The sequence below is a fragment of the Ovis aries genome, chromosome 21 (genome assembly GCF_016772045.2).
Source record: "Ovis aries strain OAR_USU_Benz2616 breed Rambouillet chromosome 21, ARS-UI_Ramb_v3.0, whole genome shotgun sequence".
NCBI classification, from domain to species: domain Eukaryota; kingdom Metazoa; phylum Chordata; class Mammalia; order Artiodactyla; family Bovidae; genus Ovis; species Ovis aries.
In genome coordinates, this window is record NC_056074.1 from 38108729 (window position 1) to 38122672 (window position 13944).

Here is a 13944-nt window from a genome sequence, read left to right on the forward strand (position 1 = left end):
GATAACCATTGATGTGTGTGCGTCTCCAGGCTGTACTACAGGAATGCATTGCTAAGTAATTAACTCAATGAAAACACACCTCTCTGCTAATACTTTAATAGCTGAGTTTGAATAATGAATCCTCTTAGAAGCAGTATACTTTGTGTACTCTGTTGCTTTATGTCTCATTTTTAACTGAAGATGAAGTGAATGTAGTATTTCTTTTTTTTTTTTTTAATATGGAACGCTTCATGAATTTGCATGTCATCCTTGGGCAGGGGCCGTGCTGTATCGTTCCAGTTTTAGTATATGTGCTGCCGAAGCGAGCACTGAATGTAGTATTTCAATCACAGCTCTACCAATATCTTTATCTAGAGGCCTGTTGTCATTTTTCTCTTCTCTGAAATTTTTGTCACCAAGAAAGGCATGATTACGTTTTTTTCCTTGAAGATGAAGTGGTGGCTCAGACAGTAAAGAATCCGCCTGAAATGTGGGAGACCTGGGTTTGATCCCTAAGTTGGGAAGATCCCCTGGAGGAGGGCATGGCAATCCACTCCAGTATTTTTGCCTGGAGAATCCCCACGGACAGAGGAGCCTGTTAGGCTACAGTCCATGGGGTTGCAAAGAGTTGGGCGTGACTGAGCAACTAAGCACAGTGTAATTTTGATTAACGGCAAATATTCAAGATGTGTGAAATAGCATGATACATAACTGTATGATCTTAATTACATAAAAATGGACGCTTAATTGTCCAAATACACAAATGAGACCTAGAAGAACACATCAAATGGTAAACTGCTTGTGAATATGAATGACTTAGTTTTTTCACTTTTTTTGCACGTTAACTTTTAAGAAACAGATGTTATTATTTTTTTGAAACAAATGTTATTTAAAAAACCTTTTTAAAAAATATTTTCTGTGATTACAACAGAATGAAATTAGAAAACAGAAGCAGAAGGAAAACTGGAATTTTTACAAATACATGGAAATTTATTGTGACTCTTACATAAACCTTAACAACTGTGATGCATTGTTTCACTGATCTTTTGCATCAGTTGCATTTTAACCTGTCTGGTTCTAGAGACCAAAGTACACTTTTATCTCTTTTGTGTCCTACACTGCAGGGGTTAACAGTCAGTTGCCTGTTGCTCTGGCTAAGCCATGAGAATATCACCATGGGAAAAGAATAAAAGCAAAATATAGCAGTACAGCACAACCCAAATAAAAGTACATCGGGTTGATCAGTTGGGGCTGTCATACCCTGCTAAACTAAGGAAAAACACAGTGTGGATCTTGGAACGCCGGGTCAGCTCAAGTTCAGAACACTGCTTGTGCACACACTAAGATGTTTTCCCAAGACATATGCGGGTCTATGACCTCCAGTTAGGTGGTAGCCCTTGTACAAGAAAATAACAAAGACAGTTTAAAGTAATCAATAAAACAAGAGGCGTGACCAGGGACACAGGAAGCTGACTTCATTGTAACACGATAGATACTTTCTGCTTGCCAAGACACTAAATAAAAGTGATGTGATCCAAGAAACAGGGCTCTTGACCCAAGAGGTCTTGAGTCCCCCAGTCCCATCTTTAAAACTTTAATTCTGTCTCTAGTTTCTTTTTTCCAAACTGTGCGTCGACCGCTTTTGATACCTACCTGCTGTGCTGGCTGCAGCACTACACACTATAGAGATTCTCTACTCTGCTAAATACATGAGTTAGTACAATGAGTGCTTATAGTATATGATAATTTCCAACACTGTAGTTTTTTTATGGGCTTCCCTGCTGGCTCAGATGGTAAAGAATCTACCTGCCTTGCAGGAAATCTGGGTTTGATCCCTGGGTCGGGTCTCCTGGTGACTGGGTGATGAAGTTTCAGTAATGTTTTTTTATACAAAACATTATAATACTTGTTTAGGTAACATTATACCTAATTTTTTTAATACAAAACATTATACCTACTTGTTTAGGTAACAAGGATTGTTACCTTGAAGCGATTTCCATTGTTGACCTGGCTCTTGTGTACTCAAGCTTCCGGATACAAAGAATCACTTATTAAAACATTTTCTAAACTTCAAAGTATGTCTTTTAAATTTTTCACCACAGATTATCACTACCTCCATAATCTAAGCTGACTCTCTGTTTCTTAGGTTTGGGCGAAAGTTGATTCTCAGGTGCTGTTTGCTCCAGCTTGCCATCTCTGGGACCTGCACAGCCTTTGCTCCCACCTTCCTCATTTACTGCTTGCTACGCTTCTGGTCAGGCTGTTCTGCTGTGGCCATCATAACAAATAACTGGATGCTCAGTAAGTCAATAGTTTTGTTCTTCTTCATTTTCCAAGCCTTGAATTTGATCTTGAAATTTCACCCTTAGATGACATTAATATCCCAATTGGGTTTTCCTTTAGTTGCAGAGTGGACAAGGTCCCAGTCTAAAGCCATGGTGATAATGCTGATAACTTGTGCTGTTAGTATTGGACAGATGATGCTGGGAGGACTGGCTTTTGTCTTTCGAGAGTGGCGCACCCTACAGCTGGTGGTGTCTATACCTTTCTTCGTCTTCTCTTTCTCCTCAAGGTATGAACATCTCTCTCACTGTGTTTTAAGGGAACCTGGGATGAAAATGCTTGCTGAATTGGGATATACTGATAATCTCTCTCTCTCTCTTTTTTTTTTTAAAATTTTACTTTGCAATACTGTATTGGTTTTATTCCCTGAACCCTTTCTTATTGTTTCTGCCTAAACCAGGGTCTTTCACCTGTTTACTCTGTTCAATTTGAGATTTGAGAAGCAGAACACAGAATAACAATGAGCTTTCTGCCTGGGAGTTCCAAGTATTTTCTGCCATTTTGCTTCCTAAGTCTTACCCAGTGTTGTGCCATTGAGTTATTCCAGTACTATTTTTCTTAATATAAAATATATACTTAAGTATATTTGAAAGATAAAGCTTCAATTTTTTTGCTTTGGAATGAATATGATATAATCAAGTTCTCAATGATTTTCTATGTTGCCGATTAAATTGGATAAAGGAAGAGGCAGAAAATGTATTCATGGAGCAATTTAACAAAATAGCAGCTTAATTTCTCCAGAAGAGAAAATGACATGCAGATTGGGATGATTTACATTATGTATTCATCAGTCTGTCTTCCCTTAAGTAATTTTAATGAACATTTATTTATGGATAATCTCATCCCTACACTTAAAACCATTCTAGGGAGAGTCATATTCAGCAGATCCCAGAAAGATTGTTATGGATTTAGTACAGTGACATGAGTACAAAGAGAGAGAAATAAAAAGGATAATCCACATCAGACTCATCTGCTAAGTCATTCTATCCTCTTAACCAGGAAGGTGTGTTTATTGTCTCTGTTTATTGATAAGGAAACTGAGGCAGATGTAAATAGGTGACCCCCATTTATGTAGCTGTTGTTGTTCATTCAGTGGTGTCCGACTCTTTATGACTCCATGGACTGTAGCACACCAGGCTTCCGTACATTTGCATTCCACCGACATTGCTGGAAATAGCAGGAGTATTGACAATATTTGTTGGCCTAAAAGCATACATGGTTGGATGACATCACCAACTCAATGGATGTGAGTCTGAGTAGGTTCTGAGAGTTGGTGATGGACAGGGAAGCTTAGCATGCTGCAGTCCATGGGGTTGCAAAGTGTCGGACTTGACTGAGTGACTGAACTGAAATGCATTTGGGGGTTTCCTTTTTCAAGATAATATATATTATGAATATATGCTATGTGCACAAATGTGCTGGATTTCATGCTTAGCTTTGGAGGGAATTATGCAAATGAGGGACTCTCAAACTTAAGCTTCTTAGGCCTCTTGGAAAACCTTCTGCTGAGTAAGCAGAGAGGCAATCTGACTGTAAACTCTAAGATCCTTTGCATGTAGAACATCTTTCAGATGTACTACATAGAGTGGTCATTCTTGTATTTTCCTAGAAGTATGTAACAAAACATGAGCTCCTCTTCCTAACCCAGTACTTGAAGTGGTGAATATTGGTTTGAAGGCAAAAAGCATATGCTGTAATTAACCATATGACAAATAAGCAAGAGGGAACTGGCTGCACTTGTGGGCCCTTCTTTTATCAGGTGGCTGGTGGAATCTGCACGGTGGCTGATTATCACCAATAAAACAGATGAAGGATTAAGGGAACTTAAGAAAGTTGCACGCAGAAATGAAATGAAGAATGCTGAGGCAATCCTGAACATGGAGGTGAGCAGAAAGGGAAGATGGTTACCACTGAATGGGAGTCATAAACTCACACCTGCTTTCTCCTAATGAGATAGGCAAGCTGCTTTTCTAACAAGGGCAGCTAGTTGAGAATACAAATACCCTGGTTCTTTATGGCCATAAAGGCCATAAAGCTCATAGAGAAGAAGCTTTGAGCACTGTACAAAGCTTCTTCCTTTAGCTCACTTCCTGATCTGACTGTATAGCCTATGTACTCTCCAGGATGCCCTGACCCCTCTGTGCTCTCATTTTCAAAATTTAATGGTTGCCATTTAATTTCCTGGAGTATCCCTTAACTCCTTACCTACTCCATCATATCAACATCATACCTGTGATGGCATGTGTAATATTGTTCAGTTGCTAAGTCATGTCCAACTTTTTGTGGCCCCATGGACTGCACCTTGCCAGCCTTTCCTATCCCTCACTATCTCCTGGAGTTTGCTCAAACCCATCTCCATTGAGTGATGCCATCCAATCATCTCATCTTCTATCGTCCCCTTCTCCTCCTGCCCTCAGTCTTTCCCAGCATCATGGTCTTTTCCAATGAGTCAGCTCTTAGCAGCAGGTGGCCAAGTACTGGAGCTTCAGCATCAGTCCTTCCAATGAATATCCAGGGTTGATTTCCTTTAGGACTGACTGGTTTGATCTCCTTGCTGCCCAAAGGAACTCTCAAGAGTCTCTTGCATGCAATTCAAAAACATCAATTTTTCAGTGCTCAGTCTTCTTTATGGTCCAACTTTCACATCTGTACATGACTACAAAACCATAGCTTTGACTATACGGACCTTTGTCAGCAAAGTGATATCTCTGCTTTTTAATGAACTGTCGAGGTTTGTCATAGCTTTTCTTCCAAGGAGCAAGTGTCTTTTAATTTCATGGCTGCAGTCACCATCTATAGTGATTTTAGAGCCAAGAAAATAAAAGTTGCCACTGTTTCCACTTTTCCCCAACTATTTGTCATGAAGTGATGGGACTGGATGCCATGATCTTAGTTTTTTGAATGCTGCGTTTTAAGCCAGCTTTTTCACTCTCCTCTTTCACACTCATCAAGAGGCTTTTTTGTTCCTCTTCACTTTCTGCCATTAGAGTGGTATCTTCTGCATATCTGAGGTTGTTGATACTTCCTGGCTATCTTGATTCTAGCTTGTGAGTCTTACAGCCTGGCATTTTGCATGATGTACTCTGCATGTAAGTTAAATAAGCAGGGTCACAATGTATAGCCTTGATGTACTCCTTTCCCAGTTTTGAACCAGTTCATTGTTCCATGTCCATTCTGTTGCTCCTTGACCTGCCTATAGGTTTCTCAGGAGGCCAGTAAGGTGGTATGGTATACCCATTTCTTGAAGAATTTTCCACAATTTGTTGTGATCCACACAGTCAAAGGTTTTGGCATAGTAAATGAAGCGGAAGTAGGTGTTTTTCTGGAATTTCCTTGCCTTTTCTATGATCCAGCAGATGTTGGCAATTTGATCTCTGGTTCCTCTGCTTTTTCTAAATCCAGTTTGTACATCTGGAAGTTCTCATTTTGTGCACTTTGAAGCCTAGCTTGAAGGATTTTGAGAATCACCTTGTAGCATGTGAAATGAGTGTAATCGTGCAGTAGCGTGAACATTCTTTGGCATTGCCTTTCTTTGGGATTGGAATGAAAACTGACCTTTTCCAGTCCTGTGGTCACTGCTGAGTTTTACAAATTTACTGACATATTGAGTGCAGCATTTTAGCAACATCATCTTTTAGGATTTTAAACGGCTCAGTTGGAATTCCATCACCTCCACTAGCTTTGTTCGTAATAATGCTTCCTAAGGTCCACTTGACTTCACATTTCAGGATGTCTCACTCTAGGTGAGCAAACACACCATCGTGGTTATCTGGGTCCTTCAGACCTTTTTTTGTGTAGTTCTTCTGTGCAGTCATGCCACCTCTTCTTTTTTTTTTTTTTTTTTTTACAGTTTGGAACAGAGAAAGTTTATTACAAGTTCATACAAAGAGATGGGTGGCTCATGCCCTACCTTTTTTGATCTTCATTTTCTGAATGTTGAGTTTTATTTTTTATTTTTAAATTTTAAAATCTTTAATTCTTGCATTCAAACATGAACCCCCTCCCCCACCATTTTTCTGGGTCAGCACCAGCAAGCATGCTGCATCCTGCGTCAGACATAGACTGGCGATTCAATTCACATGATAGTATACATGTTAGAATGTCATTCTCCCAAATCATCCCACCTCTCCTCTGTAAAAGTCCGTTATACATCTGTGTCTTTCCTGTCTTGCATACAGGTCGTCATTGCCATCTTCCTAAATTCCATATATGTGTTAGTATACTGTATTGGTGTTTTTCTTTCTGGCTTACTTCACTCTGTATAATCGGCTCCAGTTTCATCCATCTCATCAGAACTGATTCAAATGAATTCTTTTAACCGCTGAGTAATACTCCATTGTGTATATGTACAGCTTTCTTATCCATTCATCTGCTGATGGACATCTAGGTTGTTTCCATGTCCTGGCTATTATAAACAGTGCTGCAATGAACATTGGGGTACATGTCTCTCAATTCTGGTTTCTGTGCCCAGAAGTGGGATTGCTGGGTCATAAGGTAGTTCTCTTTTTAATCTCTGTGGTTTTGATTTGCATTTCTCTAATAATGAGTATCTTTTCATGTGTTTGTTAGCCATCCAATGTCTTCTTTGGAGAGTCTCTTCTGCTTCTGTTAGATCCTTGCCATTTCTCTCCTTTACCGTACCCATCTTTGCAAGAAATGTTCCCTTGGTATCTCCAATTTTCTTGAAGAGATCTCTAGTCCTTCCCATTCTATTTTCCTCTGTTTCTTTGCATTTTTCACTTAAGAAGGCTTCCTTATCACTCAATGCTATTCTCTGGAACTCTGCATTCAAATGGGTTTATCTTTCCCTTTCTCCTTTGCCTTTCACTTCTCTTCTTTTCTCAGCTATTTGTGAAGCCTCCTCAGACAACCACTTTGCCTTCTTGCATTTCTTTTTCTTTGGGATGGTTTTGGTCTCTACCTCCTTACAATATTATGAATCTCCACCCATAGTTCTTCAGGCATGCTGTCTATCAGATCTAATCCCTTGAATCTATCTGTCACCTCCACTGTATAATCGAAATGGATTTGATTTAGGTCATACATGAATATATTACACTAGAAAGAAAGGACACACATCTCTCCTATCCTACTGGCACTCATCACAATACTTGGCACTATACTAGCAAATGATACTTGTTTGCTTTTGTTCAAGGGTTTGAGAGTGACGATGCAGGAGGAGCTGGAGGGAGCACAGACCAAAACTACTGTGTTTGACTTTTTCCGCACACCCAACCTGCGTAAAAGGATCTGTCTCCTCCTCTTTGTGAGGTGGGCTACCCACAATGTATGACAACTTGAATGGGAACATGAATCTGTTTATTACAAAAGGTTATGATGGTGTTGTGAGAGGGAGGGCTTATTTGTGGTTAAAAGATGAGGAAGAGAGAAAAATATGGCGAAGGAACAGGTGGACGTGGAGTACATCTCTCTCCATGGATACATCAGGAATACACCTTCAGACATAGAAGTGCATGCAGAATACCAGTTGAGAGCAGACAGGAGTACCTGACCAGTGGAAAAGAATATATAGAATCATGCAAAACTCGGTAGGATGAAGGAACTAGGGGGGAACCTGCCCTTGGTGGGAGGGGCAACTGAAGCAAGGGTCCAGTTCCCACAATGGGACTATTGTCTGAGTCAGAGGAGAAACATTTAAGGCTGAGAGTGAAACAGCTGATCTGTGGCAGCCTAAATGGAATGAGAATCAGACAGTTCTTGCTGCAGCCATACATACCCTGGACAGGGATGTGGGTCCCCTGGAAGGCATAGTGGCTGGGACCTGGAATTTGGGGATTGTGGAGTGATCCCAGGGTAAGGGCTGCTGTTGACTGTGGAGAGACAGATTGAGAGGAGGTTAAGCAGGGGGTGGATTGTGGTGGGGAATGCCGGTGGAGGAAAGCCTGGCAGCCATGGAAGCAAGGTGATACTGCTGAGTCACACATAGGGGATGGAGCCATCACCGTAGCCTCTCTCTCTCCCCACACACCAGCATCGGTAGCTGAACAATAGAGAGCCTGGCCAATCAAATGCCTGACGCACTGAACTAAAGAGCAGGACCCCACTCAGAGTGCTCCTTTCAGTGACTGATATGCCGATCTACAGAGTAGGACTCCAGCCAGGGGGACCCCTCTATGTGCCTGATGCATAGAACAAGAGAGAAGGACTCCAGGCAAGGGAGCCCTGCAAGGGCCTGAATGGGTGGAGCTACGGAAAAAGAATGGCCAAAGAGGCCTTCTGATTGCCAGCTACAAGAGGCTCGAAGAAAGACTCTGATAGGGCCATAACTCCTGCAGCAGAGGCAGTCTGTGTCCCTGCACACTTGGTGCCGCCAGGGTCCCTGCAAGCCAAGCAGCTGTGCCACCTTCATGCTCAACTCTCACTGGGGCAGAGCTGCCACAGGCAAAAAAGTCTTGCGTCTATGCACACAAGGTCACTTCAGCCGTGTCCAACTTTTTTTGACCCTGTAGACTGTGGCCTGCCAGGCTTCCCTGTCAGGGAGGGTGGTTCTCCAGGCAAGATACTAGAGCATACTGGCCAATACTGGTTGCCGTACCCTTTCAAATCACTCTATTTCCTGCTGCTCTAGCTGCCAACTTCCCTGTGTACCTGGTGCTGCCAGAACCCCTGTGATCCAAGCAGCTGCACCACCTCCACACCTGGCCCTCACAGAGGCAAACCTGAAACCTCCAGGGCAACCTCAGAGGCAAACCCCAGTGGATGACCCACATGTAGAGGTGAAAATAAAACCATGGTTGAAACCCAGGGGCAGTGTGGCTAGGGAAGAAGACCCAAAACCTTCCCACCAGCTGAACAAGCTGCAGATGAAATCCACATGATCAACTAGGTGGACTCTGTGTCTATGGAGTATATAAAAGGTTGTTGAGAGCTCTCACAAAAGAAAACACATTAGTTCTGATAGCTGTGGGCCTTGGAAGCAAGAACACATAGGAGTAAGACCAGATTAGAACCTGAGCTGCCCCCACAGCAGGTCCAGAGGTCAGCACAGTGTTGGAGAGCATCCTAGGGAGGTGAGGTGAACTGTGACTCCCAGCGAGGGAAAGGACTCTGACAGCAGTGACTCAAGAAAAACATTTATTATTCTTACGTTTTGACTTGTTCTGTAGATTCTTTTGAATTTTTTCTTTTTTATTTTTCCTCTTTTCCTCCCTCTGCTGTAGTTGTCAATTTTATTGGCACTATGAAACCTAATAAAGCTTTTGAGCTTTTTTTTTTCAGTGACTTTTTTTAAATTGTTGATATAAACCTCTGCCTCTATATTGGGCTTTTGCAGTTCTGTGAAGTTTTCCTTTTTTTTTTTTTTCCTCTTTTTAAAATTTTAATCTTTTAAACCTATAACTATTTTTCTACATTTTATTCCTTTGTTTGCTTTTCCTACTGTTCTTTTCCCCTTGCAGTTAATCATTAATGTATACAAATCTTCTTCATCTACCTCTATTTAACTTTGCATATCTATTCTTTCTTTCCTGTCTCTCTTTCCTTTCCTTGCAACATAATTGTTAGTTTTGTTTTCATTGCTTTATTCCCCTCTTGGCACCTTGCTTTAGTTTTGTTTTCCAGTTTGTCTTTTAGTTAGTTTTGTTCTTAACTGGTAAATATAATTTTTGATTTCTTTGTTTGCCAGGTCAATCTACTGTACTTTATTTTTGTTGGACTATTTTCACTTTGCTTATGGGTGTATATGTATATGTGTATATTCCATTATTTTGATTATTATTTGCCTGACTTTGTAACCGCCATTTGTCTGAGGTTCCTCTTTGGTTTCTCATTTTTGCATTTTTGTTTTAATCTCACTTAATTCCATAACAAGCCACTTGTGGAATCTTAGTTGCTGACCAGAGGTCAAGCCCTGACCCTTGGAGTGGGAGCACCTACTCCAAGACCCTAGACTTGTATCAGAGAACTAACCCGAGGGAGTACCAAACAGTGAGAACTCACACAAAGGAAACCACTTGAATATAAGACCCCACATCACCCAACCACCAGTAGCACCCTCTGAGTGCTATAGCGTTTAGATGAGGACGCCTCATCTAAACAACAAACAACACAACAATAAAAACCCAATCATCAGCAGACAGGATTACCACCTCACTCAGCCTTGCCCATCAGAGGAAAAACAAACAAACAAATAAACAAGCAAACAAAAACTCAGCACAAATCTCACCCTATATGAAGCTTATACAAACCACTGCACCAACCTTAGGAGGGCAGAAACCAAAAGGAAGAAAGAATTCAACCTTGAAGTCTGGGAAAAGGAATCTCAAACACAATAAGTTAAAAAAATTAATGAAAAGGCAGAGATATACTACACAAATGAAGGAGCAAACTAGAAACACAGAAGTCTAAATAAATGAAGAGGAAATAGGCAAACTACCTGAAAAACAATTCAGAATAATGATAGTAAAAATGATCAAAAACCTTGAAAACAAAATGAAGAAAATACAAGAATCAATTAACAAAGACCTAGAAGAACTAAAGAATAAACATACAGAGACAAACAACACAATTACCAAAATTAAAAATACTCCAGAAGGAATCAATAGCAGAATATCTGAAGCAGAAGAATGAATCACTGAGCTGGAAGATAAAATGATGGAAATAACTTCTGAAAAGCAGGATAAAGTAAAGGAATGAAAAGAACCGAGGATAGTCTCAGAGACCTCTGGGACAATATCAAATGCACCAGCATTTGAATTATAGGGGTCCCAGAAGAAGAAGAGAAAAACAAAGTTTATGAGAAATTTTTTGAAGAGGTTATAGTTGAAAATTTCCCTAGCATGGAAAAGGAAATAGTCAATCAAGTCCAAGAGGCACAAAGACTCCCATATAGAATAAACCCAAGGAGAAACACACCAAGACATATACTAAACAAACTAACAAAGACTAAGTACAAAGAAAGAATAGTAAAAGCAGCAAAGGAGAAACAACAAGTAACATACAAGGCAAACCCCATACACCTAACAGCTGATCTTTCAGCAGAAACTCTGCAGGCCACAAGGGAATGGCAGGATATATTTACAGTACTGAAATGGAAAAATCTACAATGAAGATTATAGTACCCAGCAAGGATCTCATTCAAAATTGATGGAGAAATAAAAAGCTTTTCAGACAAACAAAAGTTAAGAGAATTCAGTATCACCAAACCAGCTTTACAACAAATGTTAAAGGGACCTGTATAGGGTCAAGAAATACAAGAGAAGAAAAAAGATCTACAAACTCAACCCCAAACAATTAAGGAAATGGCAATAGAAACATTGTAACCACATGGACTGTAGCCTATCAGGCTCCTCCATGGGATTTTCCAGGCAAGAGTGCTGGAGTGGATTGCCATTTCCTTCTCCAGGGGATCTTGCCGACCCAGGAATCAAACCCGGGTCTCCCACATTGCAGGCAGACACTTTACCGTCTGAGCCACCAGGGAAGCCCTAATAGGAACATACACATCAATAATTACTTTAAATATAAATAGATTAAATGCTCCAACCAAAAGACAGACTAGCTGAATGAATACAAAAACAAGACCCATATATATGCTGTCTATAAGAAACCCACTTCAGACCTCAAGACACGTACAGACTGAAAGTCAGGGGATGGAAAAATATATTCCATGCAAATGGGAAGCAAAAGAAAGCTGGAGTAGTGATCCTCATATCAAATAAAAACAGACCTTAAAGAATACTACAAGAGATACAGAAGGACACTGCATAAAGAGCAAGGGATCAATCCAAGAGGAAGACCAACAATTGTAAATATCTATGCACCCAACATAGGAGCACCTCAGTACATAAGACAAACACTGCTGCTGCTGCTGCTAAGTTGCTTCAGTCGTGTCTGACCCCATAGATGGCAGCCCACCAGGCTCCCGCATACTTGGGATTCTCCAGGCAAGAACACTGGAGTGGGTTGCCATTTCCTTCTCCAATGCATGAAAGTGAAAAGTGAAAGTGAAGTTGCTCAGTCGTGTCAGACTCTTAGCGACCCCATGGACTGCAGCCTACCAGGCTCCTCTGTCCATGGATTTTCCAGGCAAGAGTACTGGAGTGGGGTGTCATTGCCTTCTCCGAAGACAAACCCTAACAGACATAAAAGGAGAAATTGACAGTAACACAATAATAGTAGGAGACTTTAACACCCCACTCACACCAATGGACACATCATCAAAACAGGAAATTAATAAGGAAACATAGGTCTTATGATGTATTAGATGAGATGGATCTCATTTATATCTTCAGGACATTCCATCCAAACGCAGAAGAATACACCTTCTTTTCAAGTGCACATTGAACATTCTCCAGGATAGACCACATCTTGGGTCACAAATCAAATCTCAGTAAATTTAAGAAAACTGAAATTGTATCAAGCATCTTCTCTGATGACAATACTGTGAGACTAGATATCAATTACCAGAAAAAAAGTGGTAAGAAACACAAACACATGGAGATTAAACAACATGTTTCTAAATAACCAACAGGTGACTGAAGAAATAAAAAGGGAAATCAAAACATTTCTAGAAACAAATGACAATGAAAACACGACAACTCAAAACCTATGGGATACCGCAGAAGCAGTTCTAAGAGGGAAGTTTATAGCAGTACAATCCTACCTCAAGAAACAAGAAAAACATCAAATAGAAAACCTAACATTACACCTAAAACAACTGGAAAAAGAAGAACAAAAAAACCCCCAAAATTAGTAGAAGGAAAAAAATCATAAAGATCTGAGCAGAAATAAATGAAAAAGAAATGAAGGAAACAATAATAAAGAATAATAAAACTAAAAGCTTGCTCTATGAGAAGATAAAATTGACAAGCCTTTAGCTAGACTCATCAGGAAAAAAAGAGAGGAGAATCAAAACAAAATTAAAAATGAAAAGTGAGAGGTTACAACAGACAATGCAGAAATACAAAGGATTATAAGAGATTATTATGAACAACTATATGGCAATAAAATGGATAACCTGGAAGAAACAGGCTGATTCTTAGAAAAGTTCAATCTTCCAAGACTAAATCAGGAAGAAATAAAAAATATGAACAGCCCAATTACAAGCACTGAAATTGAAGCAGTGATCAAAAATCTCCCAAAAAACAAAGTCCAGGACCACATGGCTTCACAGAAGAATTCTATCAAATATTTAGAGAAGAGCTAACATCTATCCTTCTAAAACTCTTGTCAAAAAATTGCAGAGTAAGGAACACTTCCAAACTCATTCTATGAGGCCACCATCACCCTGATACCAGAACCAGACAAAGATAACACAGAAAAGAAAACTACAGGCCAAAATTACTGATGAACATAGATGCAAAAATCCTCAACAAAATTTTAGCAAACAGAATTCAGCAACACATCAAAAAGCTCATATACCTTGATCATGTTGGGTTTATTCCAGGAATGCAAGGATTCTTCAATATAAGCAAATCAATCAATGTGATATACTATATTAACAAATTGAAAGATAAAACCATATGACAATCTCAGTAGATGCAGAAAAAGCCTTTGACAAAATTCAGCACCCATTTATGATTAACAGCCTTTAAAAAATGGGCATAGAAGGAACTTACCTCAACATAGTAAAGGCCGTATATGATAGGCCTACAACAAACA

General features: G+C 40.0%; 1 protein-coding gene and 1 pseudogene across 4 annotated transcripts in view; one reads left to right on the forward strand and one right to left on the reverse strand.

The window, feature by feature from the left end:
• The window catches only part of LOC114110035 (solute carrier family 22 member 10-like), a 35814-nt gene that overhangs the window by 8255 nt on the left and 13615 nt on the right, over window positions 1-13944 (forward strand). For all 4 annotated transcript variants that reach the window (XM_060404053.1, XM_060404054.1, XM_042238305.2 and 1 more), the window contains 4 exons: window positions 2126-2280; window positions 2383-2551; window positions 4082-4205; window positions 7478-7593. In XM_060404053.1, the coding sequence (XP_060260036.1) occupies window positions 2126-2280; window positions 2383-2551; window positions 4082-4205; window positions 7478-7593 (564 nt within the window). The remainder of the gene's footprint in view (window positions 1-2125; window positions 2281-2382; window positions 2552-4081; window positions 4206-7477; window positions 7594-13944) is intronic.
• LOC114110191 (U6 spliceosomal RNA) lies at window positions 213-309 on the reverse strand (annotated as a pseudogene).